This window comes from Paroedura picta, chromosome 1 (genome assembly GCF_049243985.1).
Source record: "Paroedura picta isolate Pp20150507F chromosome 1, Ppicta_v3.0, whole genome shotgun sequence".
Classification (NCBI taxonomy): Eukaryota; Metazoa; Chordata; class Lepidosauria; order Squamata; family Gekkonidae; genus Paroedura; species Paroedura picta.
The window spans coordinates 20370189-20394069 of record NC_135369.1 but is presented as its reverse complement, the minus strand read 5'-3'; the positions used below and the strand labels follow the sequence as shown (position 1 = coordinate 20394069).

General features: G+C 46.7%; 1 protein-coding gene across 10 annotated transcripts in view; it reads right to left on the bottom strand.

Moving 5' to 3' along the window:
- MEF2D (myocyte enhancer factor 2D) overlaps positions 1 to 23881 on the bottom strand; it is a 203601-nt gene that overhangs the window by 97585 nt on the left and 82135 nt on the right. For 8 of the 10 annotated variants that reach the window (XM_077325471.1, XM_077325489.1, XM_077325425.1 and 5 more), the window contains one exon: positions 6268 to 6583. In XM_077325471.1, the coding sequence (XP_077181586.1) occupies positions 6268 to 6321 (54 nt within the window). In that variant the 5' untranslated portion in view covers positions 6322 to 6583. Of the gene's footprint in view, positions 1 to 6267; positions 6584 to 9903; positions 10195 to 23881 lie in introns of all 10 variants that reach the window. The other 2 variants (XM_077325442.1, XM_077325433.1) reach the window with 1 other exon arrangement.

The following is a 23881-nucleotide window of genomic DNA, read 5'->3' as shown; positions in this document are numbered from 1 at the left end:
CACAAGGCACAGGATGAAGAGTCTCGGCTATATTGCCTGTCCTCCTTTAAGCCAACAGTTTTAACCAATTAATTTAGCATCCTTGATTTATAATCTGCCTGTCCCAAGCAGCTGTGGTGAGTCATGCTAATCATTAGATCCCAATTACACTAACTAAATCCTCACATCGCCCGCTCCCTAGGCATCAAATAGCCAATAACAGCACTGGCCATATTTGCTGGTCACGACAAACTTCTGCCTGTCCACAATGGGCAAAAATATGGCTCATCGACCCTCTACTGAGGTCCATGGACATAAACATCTGACTGTGCTGGTCCTTCAAAGGAAGCTGGACAATTTATTCTTGTGCCTTCCTGGTAGGACCCTCCCTTGCTCCCTTCAGACTTCACCATGGGGCCTACTGCAGGTCCATGAAGAGCCTATCACCCCAAGGACCAGGGCCTTCTTGGTGGCTGCCCCTGCCCTCTGGAACCAGCTCCCTGAAGTGGTTTGTGCCCTGGGGGATCTATTAGGATTCCGCAGGGCACGCAAGGCTGCCTTGAGGCGTGCAGCATTTAATTAATCAAGAATATGGGTGACTGGGCCGGCTGCCCAGATGGGTTTCCAGAGCGGATGACTGGCTGCGTTTTTAACGAGAATCTGTTTTCCCGTATTTATCTGCATTTATGGGTTTTATTATCTCTTCAAGTTTTAATACTATGTTTGAGCATGCTGTGAACTGCCCCGAGTCCTCTGTTAAGGGAGTGTGGGTTCTATATCAAATAAATAAACACTTTCCAATGCTTATGGTTGTAAGAGTGAATCAGAGGCATCCTGTTCTAATACAATTCAGCTAGCGCACTGGTTCTCAACCTTGGGGTCGGGACCCCTTTGAAGGCCGAACAACCCTTTCACAGGGGTCGTGGCAGGGCAAGCAGCTTGGGGGAGGGGTGCATGCCGCCACTGTTGCCGCTCCTCCTGAAGGCGCCTGACAATTTATATACAATCATGAACAATGGATCTTCATGCCATTGGTCAGTTTTGGTTTAATTTCTGTGAAAGAGCACTTGCATAATTTCATGGTTGGGGGTCAACACAACATGAGGAACTGTACTAAAGGGTCACGGCATTAGGAAGGTTGAGAACCACTGAGCTAGCAAATGACCACCCCAGTCCATAAGCTTCATAGGATCAGCCTTCTGTATGAAACTGCCTGATAGGATCTCAACACTTCCACATGTAGAGCAGACAACCGATACTGAATGGGAACTGGGCGAGGGGACAGAACGTAGTACAAATGCGGACAGGGAGAGGGCCACTTTCACAAAGTGAAAGGGAAGAGGTGTGGCTCAGCGACAGAGCATCTCCTGGGCAAGCAGAAGGTTCCGGGTTCAATCCCCAGCGTCTCCAGTTAAAAGGAGCAGGCAGTGTGTGATACGGAAAATCTTTCCCTGTGACCCTGGAGAGCTGCTGCCAGTCTGAATGCACAATACTGACCTTGATGGGCCAGTGAAGGAAGAAGGAAGAAGAAGAGTTGGTTCTTATATGCCGCTTTACTCTACCCGAAGGAGGCTCAAAGTGGCTTACAGTTGCCTTCCCTTTCCTCTCCCCACAACAGACACCCTGTGAGGTGGGTGAGGCTGAGAGAGCCCTGATATCACTGCTCGATCAGAACAGTTTTATAAGTGCCTTGGCGAGCTCAAGATCACCCAGCTGGCTGCATGTGGGGGGAGTGCAGAATCGAACCTGGTATGCCAGAGTAGAAGTCCGCACTCCTAACCACTACACCAAACCGGCTCTCATTCAGCGTATGGCAGCGATATGCGTTCGTGAAATGTGCTCGCTAAAGTCTACAGAAACCCAACGAGGATTACATTCTTAAACTGAAATGCAGTGGGCGGATGTACATGACAGGCCTTTTCAGCAATGGCACAAACAAAACTTCCACCCCAGGGAAGTTTGCTCAGGCCTTTTCCCTGTTGGCATTTAGATGTCAGGCAGAGCATGTTTTATTCCGGAGGGCCCTTGATGGAGTGGAGGCGTTATTCTGGGTTGTGGTTTTCCATTAGGCTGTGCTGCTCTTTTAACACTCAACGGCACAAGTTGGACATCAAAAAGGGGCAACGTCCAGGAACCCAGTGGGAAAGCATTTTGGTCTCTCAAGCCCCTCTGCGGCCAAACTAAATATCTCCATTCTTCCAAGGAAAGAACTTTGGGAGGGAGAACCCCACATGAAATTGCTGATTCATGAAGCTTTCTGTCACCCCATTAGGGCCCAACAGAGATTCTGGACTCTTCTCACACAGCAAGTATTAAATTAGCCTAGTGAGTCTAGCGTGACCGCGTAATGTCCCTGTTATGGTATGTTATATCCCTGTTATGGTCACTGTTGCTCTTGTATACATCTGAGCGTTGCATAGAAACATCATTCACCGGATCTTCTTGATATCAATGGCTTTTGACCCCACTAATTGTGACTATTTGGTGCGTGTGCACCTGCCAACTAAGGACACACTCCACGCGTTGCATGAAGCAAACTCTAGTTCAAAAAAGCCTTCTGCCACAACTAATCTGTTAAGCCTTTAAAAGGTGCCATGAGATTACCTTTTTTTTTCATTCTGTGAGTGTCAGCGATGATGCTTATTGCTCTCAATCCTATGACCTGTGCTCACGATTGTTTGCTAATGTCTGCAGCAGGGGTAGTCAAACTGCGGCCCTCCAGATGTCCATGGACTACAATTCCCAGAAGCCCCTGCCAGCATTCGCTGGCAGGGGCTTCTGGGAATTGTGGTCCATGGACATCCGGAGGGCCGCAGTTTGACTACCCCTGGTCTGCAGCGTCCAGATCCGGATGGCCCAGTCTGCCTCGATCTCTCTCGGAAGCTAAGCGGGGTCTGCCCTGATTACTACTTGGAGGGGAGAACACTTGGAGGGGGAAGTCCAGGATCAACACACTGAGGCAGGAGAAACTACTTCTGTTTGCCCCTTGTCTTGAAAACTCAAAGGGGTAGCCATAAGTCCACTGCAACTTGGTGGTACTTTCCACCGCGGCCCACGATAGTTTCCACACTACTGAGAGACAAAAGGAAGATTCTTTTGCAAAACTTAGGAGATGCATTTTGTCAATGGTGTGGCTGGGCACTAAGAATTCCACCAGGATATAATCATCTCCCCAAGTTTCTCAAAGCAGGCGATGAGAAACAGGTCTTGGATACTGACATAAAGCTCCAGAATGAAGCAATAGGCTGAGGGATAAAATTCTAGAACAAAGTACAAAGTACTTCAGACTGACACAGGTGGTGAGAGGGGGTGTTACAGGTTTTAAATCCACCCCATGTAAAAACATAGTTGCAGCCCATAAAATAGCAAAAACAGGGCAATGCTTGTATTAAATCGATTGCACATACTCTTTCCAGCTTGTTGTCTGTGTGTGTGTGTGTTTTTTTTCAAATATGTGAAAGGAAAGGAAGGCAAATGTTACACTGAGAGCCAGCATGATGTGGTGGCTAGAGAGCTAAATAGGATCCTGGGTTCGAATCCCCAACAGTGACACGGAAGTGGGCCAGTCGCTTTCTCTCAGCATCACCTTCTTCACAGGGTGGTTGTGAGGACACAGTGGGAGAGGGGTGAATAAGGCTGGAAAATATTTTGAGTTCCCACTAAGAAGAAAAGTGGGTTATAAATATATAACGTACACAGCTGCCAGGACCACTGAGGGGGGGAAAATGTCCAGGTCAAAGCAGAGATTATTTCACTGCAGCCCTTTGGAATCTATTTCCTGACTGCAGCAGTTGAGCGATGGAAATAGATTTCCCTCAGAGAAGTGGCAGAATTAATCCACAAACCACACTTCCTGCACAAAACACTAAGACAGAAACAGCTAAAAATGCCCTGAAAACCCATACCAATTCACCTGGGGGGAGGGGGGGGGAGAGAGAGGTCTGGCTGTTTTCTCCCAAAGATAGAGTGTGTGTCCTACTTTCCCCTATTCTAGAACCCAGCTGCTGGCATCTGTCCAAGCTCCCTAGTTGGTGACTCACAAAATATGGTATCTCTGGATACTTGACCTTCTTCCTCTTGTTCCGCTCGGTATACTGTTTAGCAGCTAGACTTCAGAAGCCATTAAATACTCAATGTACAGTCCCCTAGAGCTGGCAAAGTGTCCCGTATTTTGATAAAAGCTCTTAATTTCTACAGCCAACAGTGTCTCACCGTCATAAAGAAAGAAATTCAAAGTAGGATCACACGAGTGTTCTTTAAATCTATGCCTGTCCAGGTCCAAAAAATGTCTTTTGTTAAGATTCCAGAATTCCAAAATAGTCTTTGGAAATCATCAGCACAAATTCAGTACACTGGGTTGTCCTGCTGTTAAAGTCGACAGGAGCAGAGGACCCCCAAGGATGGATTGTTGCTACCCAAACTATCCCCTCTGCCTTAAAAAGAAACTTGCAGTCCTCCAGGAGCAGACTGTTGTGTCACAGGGCTGGAACCGAAGGATCTGGTCTTTTTAGTCTCTAGGGCAGGGGTAGTCAAACTGCGGCCCTCCAGATGTCCATGGACTACAATTCGCTGGCAGGGGCTCCTGGGAATTGTAGTCCACGGACATCTGGAGGGCCGCAGTTTGACTACCCCTGCTCTAGGGCAAGGATTCCCAGCCAGGGGTCTGTGGACCTCTGGGGGTCCACAGGAGCTCTTGAGGGGGTCCGTAGCCTTTCCATTCCTACCTTAATGGACTTGACCACAAGTTAAGGAACTGGCTGCCTCCCCTCAGAGGAATCGGGGTAGGGGGTAGGCTGGGGGTGTAAAAATCAGGGGTGAGGGAATAGGTTGTGGCGTGGTCAGCTCCTGTCTTCCTTTCCAGCCTACATGAGGTGGAGCCGTAGTAGTATTAAGTACTAAAAACAGGGGGAGGAAGTGAAAGGAGGGTGAAGGGTGCAAGGTGGTGTTGTCACCTCTGGTGATAGGTCACTTCTGAGGGGCATGGTAAGGAGGTATAACCAGCTGATATTACTTCCAGGCATCCTCAGAGCCTCAAAATTTATTGCACGAGCTCCTCCACAGTCAAAAAGTTGAAAAAGGCTGCTCTAGGGGCACCAGTATAATTTCAGGGCATGAGTCAAGAAAACAAGCTATTTCCTACACTGCTTGAGACATTTTTGGAATTGCCCTTCCCCTGCTGCTCATCAAACTCCAGCCTCAAGGAATCAAGCTAGGTGGTTCTTTTGGTACCAAGCACCACTAGGTTCTGCCCCATCCTCACCAGGCCCCACCTGTTGATCGACATCTGAAACAGTCTTGTACCAAGTCTGGCCATTGGGCCACTTGAGATCCTCTATGTCCGCTCTCCATGACTCTGCCTGCTTGCAGAGGTGAGGTGGGAAAGAATCACAAATAGGGGGTTATTTTAGTGGCTCAGTGTTTTCTATTGGATCTCCCAATTCCTGAGATCCTTCAAACTAGAGATGCTGAAGAATGGACCTGAGACCTTTTATAGGCAAAGCATCGGGTTACCATTCAGCCAAAATTCCTCCTCTGGACTCTCCCCTCTAGCTCTTATGCTCTTGAATCTCCATGTCTAGTTGTTACAGTTCATTATACCCTCCACCACCACTTTTCTCCCCATTGAGGGCCAAGAGGCTTAAAATCAGGCCTGTGAGGTAGGCTAGGCCGAGTGACAGCCAGTCAGCTTCCATTATGGAGTGGGGATTTGAACCTGGGTGTCCGAAATCTTTGAGCAATGCTTTGAGAGCCAGTTTGGTGTAGTGGTTAGGAGTGCGGACTTCTAATCTGTCATGCCAGGTTCGATTCTGCACTCCCCCACATGCAGCCAGCTGGGTGTCCTTGGGCTCTTCACGGCACTGATAAAACTGTTCTGACCGAGCAGTGATAACAGGGCTCTCTCAGCCTCACCCACCTCACAAGGTGTCTGTTGTGGGGAGAGGAAAGGGAAGGCAATTGTAAGCCGCTTTGAGCCTCCTTCAGGTAGAGAAAAGCAGGATATAGAACCAACTCTTCTTCTTCTTTATTCACTACACCTTACTGGTGGGACCCTCAAGAGAATGGCAAGTATTCCCAAAACAGTTCCCCCAGTCCAGAATGTGTCATCATCCTTCTCCTGAGCAACCCACAAAGCATCTCTCAAAAATCACAGGCTTCACATTTCAGTCAGGAAAGCAAGAGACCAAAACCAAATGACAGATTTTTTTTTGAAGCTTTCGTACAACTGGCAAAGGAGGCCATGGTGAGACAAAGAGAAAGAATCCTGAGGTGTTTTTTCAGTCAACTTACCTGCCGGTTCCTTTCATCCGTGATCCTCTGGATTTGGATCTTTTTCCTCCCCATGTTCTATGGAGATCCTCACGGTACGAGGAGAACTGTGTGGGTTTTTTTTTTTTTAATTTCCAAAAATTAAAAAAAAAAGAAAACCCTTGGATTTCAAAACGCGGTCATTAAAAGTCCTCGCTTTCTTTCTTTTTTCAAAGATAGAAAACTACAAAAAACAAAAACAAAACAAAAAAGATCCGGGGTCGCTTCTTCAGTTCATGATATCCTGCATCATCTGTGTCACTCCAACAGCATCAGACCTTTGTGAAACTTGAAAGGCCTGTGGAAAGAAAAAAAGGGAGGAATGAAACTTATTGCTAAACATAAAATAACATTGTTCTTCTAACATGTATCTAGGAGTGGCTGCTTACATATTTTTTAAAAATATTTATAGCTTGTTTTCCCCCAATGTGCACCCAAATCAACTTCTATTCCATCTTCAATTTTATCCTTAAAAAACTTCCTTCTAAGGTAGTTTCAGAAGATAGTCTGAAGTAGAACAGTTAGATTCAAAGTCTACTAGAACCTTTGAGGTGTGTAAGCTTCCGAGAGTCAAAGCTGTCTTGTCTGATATGTGACAAAAGTCACTTTGACGCTCAGAAGTTTGTAGCCTGATAAATCTAGTTGGTTTTTAAGATGCTAGTAGTCTCAAATCTAACTGTTCTTGTGACGCAGGTTATGCTGAGAGAAAGTGACAGGCCCCAAATCACCCAATAAGCTACCATGGCAGGTTGGGGATTCCCATATCCTAGTCTTAACATTCCATTATTGTGTTTAAAAATGCATATCCCTGGTCACAACTGACACACAAAATCTCATTCTCAATGGAGTCTTGACTACATGATTTCCCCTTGCGTGTGGGAAGGAATACTTCTCCATGCCAAACAGGGAGGGGTGTGTGTGAATCTCTATCCACACAGAAATCAGGGGTAGTCAAATTGCGGCCCTCCAGATGTCCATGGACTACAATTCCCATGAGCGTTTGGTGGCAGGGTCTCATGAGAATTGTAGTCCATGGACATCTGGAGGGCCGCAGTTTGACTACCCCTGATCTAGTGGGTCCTGATGGAGGCTAAGATAGACCCTTTCCACCTGATATGCTACTTTTCTGAGAGTGCAGCATTTATTTCTACACAAAGGACCCTTCCTTCCTTTGTGTTATCCTTCATCGGCTCTTCAGATCTCTTGGCGAGATATTTTATGAGGAACACAAGAATAAGGCAAGCGTTTTGAGATTCACACAACTGCGCCTACCCATTCACACAGCCACGTTGTTATGTACCTACGAAAAGAGCAGCCATTTCATATCCTGTAAACATTGTCTAGCTGGCACAAGTTGCCATGATGTTCCTAGTAATTTGCAAGAGCCATACCGTGCTCCTTAAAAAAAAAAAGGCCTTTTGTCCTTGCAACATGTACATCATTTATTTGAGACAGCCATTTAGGCAGATGAATTGTTTGACAATCCACAATGGAAAAGAAACACAAGCATTCTCTATAAACAGAACAAACAAAATTTAAAATTCTTAAACATTTAAAACTGAGAGTTACAAATTTTAAATTTAATCAGACGACCCCTGTGCGTCACTGTTTGTCTAGTAAGCATAGTTTTTAGCAACCCATGTGGCAAAGTGTTATATTTTTATACAGATTTTATCATTCCCTATGCCTCACGCAGGGCCTTGCACACTGTGACTATTCATTTTAATGATGATGATGATGATGATGATAGACTGGAGGTCCCCGGTCCATGAGATGTTCGCCAGGCCTCAGCAAGAGCCAGGGCCTTTTTGGTCCTGGCCCCTGTCTGGTGGAATGAGCTCCCTGGAAAACTGAGGCCCTGGCGGAGCTGTGAGTGTCCCACGGGGCCTGCAAGATGGAGCTCTTCTGCAGGTTGGAAGATCCTGCCCATCCCCTGAATGCCCGAATGGAACAACACCCTGGAGATATGACAGCCTGGTGTGTATATGTGTGCGTGTGTGTGTGTGGAATGTTGGGTTTGGAAGAGTGAGGAGGGTTATGGGGCAGGAGGAGAGTTGGGGATTGGTTTTCTTGTATTGTATTGTTTTATTTACTGTTGCAAGCTGCTGCGAGCTGGCTCAAATATGGCAGGCTACAGAGATCAGTTCCCCTGGATCTCCAGGTGTTTCTCAACCTGGATTTGGCAACCCTACACCACCACCCCATCCCTAGTCCCAGCTTAGCCTTTTTTTCTTTTTTTTTTTTTGGTAGTTAAAAGGCAATCTGTCTTTATCAACACTAGGAAAGGTTGGTTGGATCCAACCCATAGTCTGGTGAAGGTGCCGAGGGTTCTGTTAGAACTTCGTTACAGCCAAACCCATGAGGAGATTCTAGGAAATCTCACTCCCGAGTATCACCAACCATGTATGGTCCCAATTCATACCAACAGGACAATGCAGGAAGTGCAGGTTTATATAACTGTACCAATTTGAAATGACCACACACACATACCACTGTTAGCTTTGGAGGAGAAAAACGTAATTTAAATATTTGCATCCTGCTTTTTTTCCCTCCTACCTTGGGGGCTCTTATAATACGAAATGTGTGCAATACAGTGTCAACACAGCCACACAGCCCACTACGTCAGGGGTAGTCAACCTATGGTCCTCCAGATGTCCATGGACTACAATTCCCATGAGCCCCTGCCAGCATTTGCTGGCAGGGGCTCATGAGAATTATAGTCCATAAACATCTGGAGGACCACAGGTTGGCTACCCCTGCACTACATTCTTGAAGCTGAAGAACCCCAGGGTTGTCCCAGGCCACTGTCTGGGGGGGGGGGAAGGGACCTCAGAGGGGTATACTGCCAGAGAGTCCACCCTCCAAAGCATCCATTTCCTCCTGGGGAGCTAACCTCTACAGTTTGGAGAAGAGCTGTAATTCCAGGAGGTCCCCAGGCCCCACCTGGAGGCTGGCATCCCTATCTGGCCCCTCATCCAGCAAAAGAATCTCATTCTGGCCTGTCACAGTAACTCCAGTCCTTAAATCTTAGGATGCTGCAAAAACACCTCACGGTGTCACAAAATTTCTGTTTGTTTTAGATGCAATAACACAGCTCTCTCTCTCTCTTTCTGTCTCGCTCCACACACAAACACACACACACACACCACCACCACCACCACATGTGAATGGTGTGTTTTACAGGGGCCAATTTTGAAAAATGTCTATCCCATTCTAACAGAGGCAGAAAAAAACCCCTATAAACAAACAAAAAGCCATTCAAATGCACAATGCATTTTTTTAAAAGGAAAAACAGCAAAGGGACAATTCAAAAACATCACAGTGTCAAGCCAAGGTCTGGAAGCTTCCCCCAACACACACACACACACACACACACACACACAGATATCTTAAGGAAAAGTTTCCACTGGCCGTGCTCTGCCTCGGAATGGCCTCCAAAACAGCGGAGGCCATAAACAGGAAGAGCTCATTATACACCTGGGTAAGCGCAGGGACAAAACAGCCATAACAAACAACTGACTCATTTTCCTTTTGTTGCAATTCGTCCAAAAAGACCCCCGAAAACCTGGGATTTTTAAAGTAATAGTAGTAAGCAATGGAGGCAATTAAGCCACTGACTTTAGCCTGCGAAAAGGTATTGAGTCCCATTTGACTTCCTTCCTGCACAGGCTCTCTTGTTTTCAGCCGTCTTCGGTCTCCACTAGTCCAAATGGAGTCTGACTTCATGGCCCCTTTGAGGGCTGGTAGCTCCCCGCAGTCACTGGAATGGGCCTCACGCCCAGCCTTGCCCAGGGTGGGGCTAGAACGCTTGGCATTTCTCTCAGGCCAGAGTTGAGACGCCGCAGGGGGAGGGGGCACACAAGGTCCAGGAATCCCCTTATATGTGGGGCAGGAGTGGGGCAGAGATGACTGTCAGGACAGTAAGAAGAGAAAGAGTTAATCATGTCTGCCCCCACCCCACACACTTACCAACTTCCTGGAGCAGAATCATTCCCACAAAGTTAGAATTTTTCCCAAGGAGAGAAAAAATGGGGGCTGGTGGGAGAGACCATTTGTCCCACATAGAGAAAAGGGGCATGGAAGAAAAATGTTAACCTCACCACCACCAGTGATGTGGCCCTTATCCAAACTGGAAGGCCCTGAGGTTGTTTTTAAGTTTCAAAAACACAGAGGGGATCATGGCTTTCCCCTCATAGAATAACAGAGTTGGGATCTCCTGGGTCATCTAGTCCAACCCCCTGCACTATGCAGGACACTCACATCTCAATCGCTCATCCACTGTAACCTGCCACCTCCTTGAGCCTTCACAGAACCAGCCTCTCCGTCAGATGGCCATCCAGCCTCTGTTTAAAAATTGCCAAAGATGGAGAACCCACCACCTCCCAAGGAAGCCTTCTCTTATGAGAGAGGAATGCCACAGTCATCTGAGATATTTCACCTCTGATGGGGATATGGTGTTTTGCTGATGCAGAACAGTATCTTGGTCCTTCCTTATATCCTGTTCTATCAGAGTGGCTTTGCATCGGGAGTGAGGGAGAATAAACAACATTGGGATGCTCAGTTTTTGCCCAAGATAGTCAAGAGGGATTTTTTAAAAATCTAGATGCTGTTAGATGCATAAAGATCTTGCACGTGCTTAGGGCGGCATAGAAATTTGAATGAATGAATGAATGAATGAATGAATGAATGAATGAATGAATGAATGAATGAATGAATGAATGAATGAATGGAAACATATTATAAAAAGTTTCAAAAAGTGGTGGGACTTGCTCCCTATGCACAAACACCCTGGACAGCAAAGTCTGAGAAGTTCTGGGTCTTTAAAACCTCATAAGTTTCACTTCTACAGTGAAGAGGTTTTGGGGGGAGCTTTCGGCAGGTGTGCGCTTTAGGGGGAGGGCTTATGAGTTTTGCAGCTTATCCATCACAGCGTTGGTACACAGACCATCACTTGGTTCCACCCCAGCAAGGACTACAAAACACAGATATGAAACTGAGGGACCTGAGACAGAAAGATGCTTCACCCTTGCCATAGAACAGGGGTAGTCAAACTGCGGCCGTCCAGATGTCCATGGACTACAATTCCCATGAGCCCCTGCCAGGATGGGAATTGTAGTCCATGGATATCTGGAGGGCCGCAGTTTGACTACCTCTGCTGTAGAGAAACTGACAAGAGGTTTCAGGGACTGGCAGATCCACCACTGCTATTGGTGGACAGATATTGGCCAATTAGCAGTGAGCGTTTCGGGACCAGTGGCTGGATGTTAGGAGGCCAATAAACACAGGCTTCTGATGGGGGAAAGGGGATGAGCAGATACATATAGAAGTACATAAGTTGTTTTGAAATTCTGCAGAACTCTTTAGAGTTTTTGTGGTTCTCCCTGACACGATGAACTACCGAGGCAGGATTTAACACCGAAACGGACGGTTTGCTCACCCCTGCTAGGCTCCACCCAGACCCAATAAGAGATTTCAGGACTGCAGAAACAGAAGCAACTTCTGATTCGAGTGCTGGACACACTGGGATGAAGTTATTTTATTATTTATTTAATACATTTATATACCACCCTCCCCTGAGGCTCAGGGCGGTATACATGAAACACAGGGGGACAGGAACATAGGGGCAATACAGGAGAACTCGGTAACCATGTCAGATGAATAACAACAGTATCAGCAATAACAAAGAGAACAGTCCCATGGTTGGTCAGTTCAGGGCATTTGATTCATGGGGAGTGAGGTTCGGGGCGGGGGGGAGTAGGTGTTGTTACTTTCGGTCGACCTCAACCAAATGGTGGAAGAGCTCCCTTTTGCAGGACCTGCAGAACTGATCTAGCTCCAGCAGGGCCCTGGTCTCCTCTGGGAGCTCATTTCACCAGGACAGTGAAGGCTCTGGCATAAGCTGAGGTCAGACAAGCTCCCTTGGGCCAGGGATCACCAGCCAGTTGGAGGTGGCGGAGTGTAAAGCTCTTTTAGGGGTGTAGGCAGAGAGGTGGTCCCTCAGGTATACTGGGTCCAGACCACACATGGCCTTACAGGTGAGTACCAGAACCTTAAGTCTGATCCGGAACTGGGATTGGCACTCCCCTGCACCTGCTTTGTATGCTTGTTTCCCACATGTACATTCTAGAGACGTACATTAGATCCCATTCAAATGGAAAAACAGAGTACAGTTCATATAATATATATATATATATATATATATATATATATATATATATATATATATATATATATATATATATATATATATATATATATATATATATATATATATATATATATATATATATATATATATATATATATATATATATATATATATATATATATATATATATATATATATATATATATATGTTAAAGGTATCCCCTGTGCAAGCACCGAGTCATGTCTGACCCCTGGGGTGACGCCCTCCAGCGTTTTCATGGCAGACTCAATACGGGGTGGTTTGCCAGTGCCTTCCCCAGTCATTACCGCTTACCCCCCAGCAAGCTGGGTACTCATTTTACCGACCTCGGAAGGATGGAAGGCTGAGTCAACCTTGAGCCGGCTGCTGGGATTGAACTCCCAGCCTCATGGGCAAAGCTTTCAGACGGCTGCCTTACTACTCTGCGCCACAAGAGGCTCATTATATATGTTATATATATATGTTACATAATATATAAAATTCACTGATGGTCTTCAAGCAGCGGCTGGACAGATACTTGACCTGGACGCTTTAGTCTGATCCTGCATTGAGCAGGATCCAGATGGACTAGTTGGACTAGATGTCTTGTCCAAAGTTGTGCCCAAAGTCGATGGAAAAGACCGCTAGTAGACTAGAGTACTGCACACTCTTTTAAACAAAGCCCCCCCCCCCCCAAGAACTGTGCGCCAAGAATATATAAAGCTAGATGCTGGCTAAAAATGCATGCACACCTGTTTTCTTTTGCAGATGTTCTGTGCCAGAGATGGGGTGAAGCCAAGAGGTCCGAAACTGCCTCGCAGATCCCATCCTTGGCAAATTACCCTACTAAGCGCCTCCACCTCAAACGCTGCTGTGAAATTTCACCTGCTGCACCTTGCACGCTGAAGCCTGCCTTGACGACTCATTGGAACAGAAACATTGGAGGAGGAGGTTGAAAAAAAGCTTCTGTGGTGGGGAAATGCTGGGTCTGGGCACAGCTGCTGTAAAGGAGGAGGTGCGCCAGTGTAGATGCTAAAGCTGTGGCAGCGCTGTGGCTTCCGGAAGCCAGCAAAGCTCGAAGGCATTATCTGTTTCAGCCACCCACAGATCTGCTCTTCGGTAGCCCAAAGCCCCCTCCCCGGCAGAGAAGGCAATCAGCTGTCAATCACAAAACTAATCATGAGAGAGGAGAGGCTGTGTCTCAGTGGAAGAGCATCTGCTTGGCATGCAAAAGGTCCCAGGTTCAATCCGTGGCATCCCCAGCTGCAGGGACCAGGGAGGAGGTGATGTTAATGTCTGAGATTCTGGAGAGCCGCTGCCAGTGTGAGCAAGCATTACTGACTCTGATGGAGACCTAGCTCAGTGCTGGCAGCCCAAGCAATGGCAATTCCCGGAGCCTCGGCATCATTCCCAGGGAGGCTAGAGGGCGATGCCCTCAAAAGCACATGTTGCTTCCCAAAGCAAGTGTTTTACAAGTCAAGCCAGAATCTGCACATCTTCAGGCCTGACCACAGCTGAAGAACTGTGCAGGATCAGACCACGGGTACGTGCAGCCCAGCATTTGTCTCTCCCGCACGCACACAATGGCAACCCATGTGTCTCTAGGAAGCCCTGCAAACAGGGAAAGAAAGCAACAGACCTCCTTTGTTGTTTTATCTCAGGGAACTCGTATGCAGAGAGACTGCCATGGAACATGGAAGCCCCATGAAGCTATGAAGAACATTAAATCTAAATATCCTGGCCACAAATGACCAGGGGATTGGTCTAATCCAGCATCAGGGTCCCAAAGCAGCTAGCCAGATACCTCCAGAAAATTCACAAGCAGAGCATGGGTCCAATGTGTCTTCCTTTCTGACAGGTATTGAGAGGGAGGCTGCCTCTGACTATGGAGATTCTATTAAACTATCATGATTATTAGGCTACAATTACCTCCTTCTCCTATGTGGATTGGATACACACTTTTCTTGGATGCTTTAGGATGCTTAGGGCTAATCCTGCGTTGAGCAGGGGGTTGGACTAGATGGCCTGTATGGCCCCTTCCAACTCTATGATTCTATGATTCTATGATTCTATGATTTCTCTAACCACATTTGCAAAGCCACCAGAAAATGTATTATTTATTTTTACACACAAACATTCTGACTATATTTCCAAAGGTGTCCAACCTTCCACACAAAGCGCTCCTCAGGCAAATTATGAAATGTAAAACAAAGATTAAAAAATAACTAATTTCAGTGGCAGATTCATGCACACACAGACACACTGTCACAGGTATGTGAGAGGAGACGGCAGAAATATGTTTGTGTGTGGATCAATCCCTGGAATTTCCAATGTAAAAGATCCGATAACAGGTGGTGTGAAAGACCAGAGCTGCTGCCTGTCAGAGTACACAATATCCGACCTTGACAGACCAAGGAACTGACCAGCATAACACAGCTGCATGCATCCACACTGTTATGCAACCCCATCAGAACCCAAGTACAACCAAAGCTGCCTACCCTGAAATCCATATCCTTGCTTGACTGCTGAAGCTTCTTGCAAATTAGGAAACCCCGAAAATTCCACATGTACCTGGAATGCTCCAGGTACAGATCTATTATCTGTCTTTCCATTCTGCTGGTTACTGCCTGATTTCTTTACAGATTCGTAACAGCTTGGTTCCGGCATCACCTGAAACCATGGCTTAGTTAAACCATGGTTGGACATGGGCATATCAAATCAGGATCTGAAATCAGGGGCTGAAGTAGATTCATTAGCTATCGATAGCCTTAACGAAGGTTTTATATGACAAAAAAAGACCTCTCGACTCTTCCCCCAGTGCCAACCGCACTGCAATGCAGCATGGGATACTAGCCAGGTTTCTGCAGGGGAGGTGGTGGGGACAGAGAGGGCCAACCCGTGTTCTCTGAGGCCTGCCAGGACTTGAGTGACCTGAATCCCGGTTTCGCAAACTAACTGGAGCTAAAATAAACCATGGTTTCACCATACGTCAGAACTCAGCCCATCTATATTAATGAGCTTCAAGTGTGATGAACTTTCCAACATCCCGACCTAGTAAATGACTGTAATGTCCATAGAGCTTGTGTATCTAAGAGGCTGTGGGAATAAAAGGTTAAACAGGCCCATGGTTCAAAATTCACCTGTGTCAATGACTCATTAGGTAGCCCTTTGGCGATGCACATTCTCCCAGGCTTAATGCCCCAAGAGCAAAACAAGGAGGGGAAATACTATCAGAAATGAATATTTGAGAAGCTGGATCACAGGTATTTTTAGAATTCTGAGCTTGATCTCTTTTATCTTCTTTTGGTCGCATCCTTCCTTTTTCTCTGTACTTTCATTTCTACTAATTGGTTGATGCATTATGTGTTACAGCTATATGATTTAAATGTCCCCTTTTTTCCCTCTCTACTTGGCTGACAGGAACAACAGACTACAAAATCTACACAAGGCCATTCGCTAACAGGACTGTAACAGAAAAAAATCGGGAAGGAGATATCAAAATGGTGTCTTAATTAGCCGGCAGAGCACCAGTTGTTATACGTCACGGTATCATGCGCTGCATTTTTATATCTTAATGGTCTTACCTCACTTTATCATGCGCTGTATGTAGGGATAACTTCCACTAATTGCACTGCACTGTTTGCACTGTATATCTAAATATTTGACTTGTACACATTTAAGCATATTTGCTATTTAAAAAAAAAACTTTTCTTTGGCCTCTGATGCTCCGTAACTTTTGTGGCTTCTAGAGAGCCATATCCTACTGTGGAGGGTGACAGCCATGTGGGTCTGAAACAATAGAACTTGTGTGCATGCACACAAAAGCTTGTACCCAGAATTAGTTCCTTTGGGGCAGAGTGAGAATACACAGGAATACCTTTGACTTCTTCTAGACAGGAGGGAGGGGCTGTGGCTCTGCAGAACAGCCTCAATTTTGCATACAGAAGATCTCCAGGGTTCAATCCCCAGCACCTCCAGTTAAAAGGAGCAGGCCATAACCCTGGAGGTGACCCTCAATGTTCATGTTGTATTCATGTCTCAGAACTACTCAACACACATATAACAGAAATCCAAACGTATCCTGTACACAGATTGCATCAGAGTTCAATTTAACTTGTGGGCAGGGCTATTGTTGGATGGGGAAGGTGAGAATCCGTCTTCTAAAGCAGGGGTAGTCAACCTGTGGTCCTCCAGATGTTCATGTTCACGGACTACCCTTCCCACAAGCCCCTGCCAGCGTTTGCTGGCAGGGGCTCATGGGAATTGTAGTCCATGACCATCTGGAGGACCACAGGTTGACTACCCCTGTTCTAAAAGAACCACCCCTCCCCATCACATCTTCACAACTACCCTGCAAGGGAGGTTAGGCCAAGAACAAGCTGAACCAGCCCAAGTGGAGCTTCTGGGCAGCGTTGGCATTTGAAAGCCAGGTCTCTGTTGCCTACTACTCTAAGGCCCACACAGACTATTATCAGCTAAAACTGCAGGTCCATGTGACACATCTGGAGGGAGGTTTAAAAGGGGGAAGAGGTAACGATCAGGAGAGGCAGTGCAGACTCGGATGCCACACTGCCCTGGCACAGCCCAGAGATTCCCTCTTGCTTCCAGCTCCATCAGTCACAATAAGCACAAAACCCCTGCCACACACTGTACAGATGGTCCCCTCCTACCCTTCACCTGCTAGGTGCACCAGTGAAATCGCTCAACGGGAACTGGAGCCCAATTGGCTTTCTGCAACAGCCACTGAGCTCAGGTGCTTCCACCAGGGAAAGATCTGCTTTCTTCAGCCCAGCCAGCAAGACCGATCTCTTCCCCTCCCTCCCTCCCTCCCTCCCTCCCTCCCTCCCTCCCAGATTTGCAGAAAAACAGGAGGTGCCAAAAAAGAATAGGATGCTAGCATCCTGGATGCATGGATACAGATGGAGTGGTCTCCATGGTAACTATTACCATGCAACAGTTCCTTGGATTCCCTCCTCCCTTGCCCTCTCAGTTTACTGAGTGGAGAAAGAACTGGAGGATGGAGAGTGGTTTTTGGGGGTAGGGGGAGAAGAGAAAGGAGAGCAAAAGTTCCATCAGGTCAGAAACGACTTCTTGGATAGAGCTTAACTGCTCAGAGAGGCCGGAGGAACGACAGCCAGGGGCTCAGAGCGGATATTCCACAACAATACAACCATTGGATTTGTGAGGCGTCCTGCACTAGTTCAGCCTCCAAGGAACCTTTGCTTTCTCTCAAGCTTCTAGCCCTTAAGGTGGCAAAGACAGGGCAAGAAAATTGCAAGTGACAACAACGTGGTGAAGTTGTAGGATGAACAAAACAAAACAAAAAACAACAAAACAAAAGGTGTACAACGTTATTGTTATTACTATGATAATGTTATTACCATGTTATTACAAATGGAGTTACCTGGATCGTTCTTGTTTCATGTAAACCGCCCGGAGCCTTCGGGGAGGGCGGTATATAAACACAATAATAAACATAAATAAATAAACACTTCCAGAGAGTGGGTTTTGGGGGGTTGGCACTGGCTTCCTCCCTAGAGCCAAAACCTTAAAGAAATAGATGCAGATCGAAGTAAAGGCATATATAGGTGGAGGGGGCGTGGCTCAATGGTAGAGCCTCTGCTTGGTATGCAGAAGGTCCCAGGTTTTATCCCTGACATCTCCAGTTAAAAAGACCAGGCAGCAGAGACCCTGGAGAGCAGCTGCCAGTCTGAGTAGACAATGGCTCAGTCTACATACTTTGGCTAGAAGCAGATTTTCCTGTTTCGCACCGGAAAATCCCGCCACTAAAGCACTTCTGACCTTGACAGACTGACGCTTTGATTCAGCCTCAGGTTTCCTGTGTTTATGTGTTCTATATCCATAAAGGACTAAGAAAACAACCAGAACACACACCACTCTTAAAATACCACTGAACCGCCATGAGATTATTCTGCCATGTATTGGCTGGAGGATCCCTTTCCCTCTTCCCACCCCCTTTCCTCATTTAATGCCACAGGATTTCGCTTGTCAGTCACAAGCGCAGCATCTCAGCAAGAAAGACCAGTACCACAAACAAGACAGTGGCACCTTAAAGACTAACATGTCAGTCACGTAAGTTTTCATGAGCTGGAGCTTGCTTCATCAGATGCAAGTCAGTTGACAGCACTGAGATACTATTGGGGGAGAGCATGGGATACAGCCAAAGCTGTGGTTAAATTGCACGTGCACAGTTTAAGCTGTAATTTAATGTTTAAAACCATAGGCTGCCGCAGTTTTAAATCTTAGGACTACGATTTCTATAAAACACAGAAATACTAAGACTTCCCATGGCAACAGAGGCTCAGAACCAACAACCAAAAAGCAAGACATTCGATATTAAAAGGTCCGTCAAATGAATCATTCTGCTGCCACATCTTAAACAACTATTTATTTATATATTTATTTATGTATTTGTTTATTTGAATTTGTATACCATAGAATCATAGAGTTGGAAGGGGCCATACAAGCCATCTAGTCCAACCCACTGTTCAACGCAGGATCAGCCCAAAGCATCCTAAAGCATACCGTCCTTCCTCAAGGTACATTCAGTTAAAACATTTAAAATTACAAAAAAAAAGTACAATAAAATCAGAGTCCAGTAGTACCCTTAAGACCAACAAAGATTTATTCAAGGTGTGAGCTTGAATAAATCTTTGTTGGTCTTAAAGGTGCTACTGGACTCTGATTTTATTGTGCTACTTCAGACCAACACGGCTACTCATTTGAATCTTTTTAAAAAGTGCATGTTAAAAGTGCAGTTATTTAAAAGCCCAGGAGCTCCTGCCCTTTCTCAAATGGGGGGAGGGATAAGGTGCTATGCTGGTGTAACTCAGTGGCATCTAGGTATTTCTATGTCCCTGTGTGTGTAGGAAGACCAGGTATTACTGATGTTCTATGGGTCAACCATAGGCCTGGCAGAACAACTCTGTCTTGCAGGCCCTGTGGAACTGCTTAAATCTTCCAGAAAAGACTGGCCAGGGATTCTGTGTTTTTTTTTTTGGAGGGGGGCATCCTCTGGGCATAGAATTGGGGCCACTGTGAGTGGGCAGGTAGTTGTGAATTTCCTGCATTCTGCAGGGGGCTGGACTAGAGGACCCTGGAGGTCCCTTCCAACTCTACGATTCTAAGTTCTGCAGGACCCTGATCTCACTTGGAAGAGTGTTCCACCAGGCCGGTGCCAGGGAAAAGAAAGTAGATCTCACTGGGCGACTAATCCCACTATGCCAAGGCTTCCAGAAAGGGAGCGTTGAGCAGGGGGTTGGACTAGATGGCCTGTATGGCCCCTTCCAACTCTATGATTCTATGATTCTAAGCCTTCGTCCTCCATCAACCTCATATCCTGGTTCCAACAGAATCCAACGTTGATGTGGTTGCAGCCTCTAGAGTTCAAAAATACAGATGGAAGGGAAGGGAGAGACATGGGCAGGGTCCCGCCCCAGGGAACATGTCAAGTCACCTGGTATTAGCAGGGTAGATCTGGTGACTCAGGATCTGTGCGGAGTTGTAGCCTGAAAGTTTGTTTGTTTTTATATTCGATTTTTATCTCACCACTTTCCAGAGACTCATGGCAGGTTACACAAGACAGATAAAAGCCCCAATAAAACCAATCAATAACCCCTTAATGAGCATAAAACACAAGAAGCAGCAAAGTTCCCATTCCTCCCCTATCTGCAGCCAATCGCCACAGAGTGGGGGTTCGCAAGATGGTGTAGCGTTGGCCGGAGGAGGGGCCCAAGTTGTTCCTGGTCCGGGCCTCAACCAAAGGCCTGGTGGAAGAGCTCCGTTTTGCAGGCCCTGCAGAACTTAGATAGCTCCGTCAGGGCTCTCAGCTCTTCTGGGAGCTCATTCCACCAGGTTGGGGCGAGGACTGAAAAGGCCCTGGCCCAGGTCAAGGCCAGGTGTGCTTCCCTGTGGCCAGGGACCACAAGCAGATTAGCACCTGCAGAGTGAAGAACACTGGTGGGGATGGGGTATAAGGAGACAAGCGGTCCCTCAGATAGGCAGAGCCCAAGCCACAGCCCAAGAACCTTGAATCTGATTCAGGCCACAACTGGCAACCAATGCAGCTGCCTCAGCACAGGCTGGATACGGGTCCTCCAAGATGTACCAGTGAGGACCCTAGGAGCTGTGTTTTGCACCAGCTGGAGTATCCGGGTCAAAGACACGGACTGTCTTTGAGTGAAGCAGTGGGGCTCTTGATGGGAGCTGGAAACCACAAGCTCCGCAGGGCTGCTAATTCTATCTTGGGGAAATGCCAGGCAATCCAGAGGCAGTGCCTGGGGAGAGGAAGGAGCTCCATAGCTGCCACTTCAGCGAAAGTGATCCGTGTGGTCTGGAAATGAATTGTAAGTTCTGGAGAATTCCAAGCCCCATCTTGAAATCTGTAAACTCTGAGGCTAAGCCTGCCGGCTGCAGTTCATTACATTTCCGAACCCTCTGACTGGCTGTTTGACATGGTTTGAATGGTCAGTCCAAAAAAATACGGACTGGTTAGCAACTGGATGAGCCAGCTCTCCCCAGCTGGGCTCTTGCAGAAGGAGGTGTTACCTGCTGTATGCAAGCCAGTAGCCATTATCGGGGCTTTGTGACCGGATTGGTGGTTGGCTTGCAGTGGAAAAAAGAACGCCTGACAGGTTCCTTTGAGAGCCAGGCAAGCGACTTGCTGGCGAACAGCAAAGAATTCTCTCCCCGAAAACTATTATGCAGAAAGTATGATTATCCCAGCAATTAGCAGGCAAGTCAATTACATACAAGCAGGTGCTCGTTAGCGCTCTGCCTTGTAATTCATACCCAACTCCCAATAAATTGCCTCAAATTGAAGAGGGGGAGAAGGGTTTGCTTTCTGGGGGGTGGGAAAAAATGTTAAGAAGAGGAGATAATTAAATGGGGGGGGGAAGCACCCCAGGCTGGGAGACCAAAGGATGGAGAAATATGAGAAATGGTTCTTGCAAGAGCTAGCCCGGAAAAATTGTGTGAATGCAACCCTGGCCAACCCCTCCGTTGTGACCCCTCAGACCTGGCGCAAAAATCTGCTTGGTGCAATTCCCCTATCCTCTCCCAAGATGCTTTGCACCTGGCTCCGCCCTTCCGATCTGGGTCCCCTTCTTCTTCTCTAGAGAGGAAGCTGCTATTTTAAGAAAGCGGGGCGGGGTGCGATCACGGCCCTCAACTAAGCATGGCCGGTTAGGCTCTTCTGCTGGCAGAAGGCAGCCTGAGCCACCCTGCCGTCAAGCAAGCAGGTACCACCAGCAGGAAGCCAAAATGATTGCAAAAAAAAAGAAAAGAAAAAGAAATACAGGATGGATTCCATCAGGTCCCCTGAGGAATTTTTCTGAAAGAGACAGAGAACGAGACGAGAGAAGAGATACATATATAATATTCTCCTGACCCAGATTGAAGCCTTCCCTGGAGAATATCAGGTGCCAGATGCATTTCCACAGGCTTCGCCAAGTTAGACACCATCTGGGGTCGAGAGCAATCCATGATGTGACTCGTTTTAAAAAAAAATAGGAAAGAGGGATAAAATTGGACAGCTGAAAGAAAGGACCCCTTATTTCCTCAGGGTCCCCCTCTTTTCGCCCTTTCAGCTCTGCACAATCTCTTGCCTTTTTTCTGCTCTCCCGTCCCCGTGCTTTGAACAGCTGCCGCCTCATACTTCTCCAGGCAGTTTCCCCTTTCACGTCCAGCCCCACTGGATTCCTGTATTTTAATCTAGACCCACACACAGCTTGTGACCCACCAGGCTGAGCAGAAGGGATGCCTCTGTGACTGGCTAAGCAGTAAGCAGACTTCTAGATAAGCCACCTGCTGCTGACCTTATGTTCTGCTCCGTTCGGTCAAGTTAGCACTGCTGTTCATCTTTCCACCTTGCTTTTGTTGTGAGCTTCTCGGACAAACTGGACCTTGGGTCCAGAAATGACACGCATTCCTGCTCACCTATGGGGAAGAGATCTTACACATAGGCAACTGGCCCCAAGTGTAAAAGGTAAAGGTGTAAAGGTATCCCCTGTGCAAGCACCGAGTCATGTCTGAGCCTTGGGGTGACGCCCTCTAGCGTTTTCATGGCAGACTCAATACGGGGTGGTTTGCCAGTCCCTTCCCCAGTCATGACTGGCCCCAAGGGAGAGTGATACAAATATTATTTTCAATAACCTAAAGCAGGAACTTTTAAATTTAAGAAGTGGGGCATGGTTCAGTGCTATGGCATCCCTTTTGCATGCAACAAGACCCCGTCCCCAATTAAAACGATCAGATAACAGCCAATGAAAAAGACCTTTTGTCCAAGTCCCAGGACAGCTGCTGCCAGTCAGAGTGGACAGCACTGGCCTGGAAAAACCAATGGGCTGACTCAGTATTCAGCATATGATAAAAGCCAGGTACCCTAGCAACGGGTTTGTCACCTCAAAGACTGTAGAGGTAGAGAATTGTCAAGTTGTTTGAAACATGTTCACATCACTGCAGGAGGAGGCTCTTTTTCTCTCCCAACATGTTTTCGGAGAAGGTGGGGAAAGAAACAGAAGAACGAGGGGTGGGAGGGGGGGGGGTCTTTTCTGCCATAGTGTTCTCCATCCCTTCACCTGGTTTCCTTCCGAAAGCTATACCAGGTTATTTGTTCAGGAACTGCAACCAACAATCTTGTCGACTGCACGGTGGCTCGCCACACACACAAAGGAAAAAACTGGGGAAAGTTAACCTTTTGCTATTTTTTAGCCACCCTGATTGCATCAACAAATGGCTAATTAATAAGTGTTGTGTGGTTTTGGAGATGTTCAAGAGAAGAGGTTGTTATGGTTTCAGAGGGGAGCCATATTCATCTGGTGTAAAAGAGCTACATTCGAGTCCATTAGCACCTTCGAGCCCAACAAGATTTTTTGGATATAAACTTTCAAGAATCATTGTATTTATTGAAATCCTGTACCCTGAAACTCTTGCTGGTCTTTAAGGTGCTACTGGACTTGAATCTAGTTTAATTTATAATCTCTCTCTCCAGAGACTCAAGGTATATTAGATAATATGAGCAGCGATTGATGCAGCAAAGACCTTCAATAAACAATGCAATTGGAGTAGACTTACAAAATTAGAAAACAAAGCATCCAAAAAAACTGTCTCTGGCAACAAAAACTGCTTGAGGCATGACAGACCAACATGAAGAAAGAAGGTTATGAAGACAAAGGTCACTATAGTAAAGAGAGAGGCAGTGTGTACAATAAACATGGCAAGAGACTGCGATACTATCCCTTACACCTGGGCTGTCCCATTCTACTATGGATCTAATCCCTGTATAGCTGTGCCCTCCTGAACAATTCTGTTTTGCACCTTCTGCAGAATGAGAGAAGCTTTTGGAGGGGGAAGGGCTTCCTGATCTCCTCGGGGAGGCTGTTCCCATAAGGAGGGAAGCCACAAACTGA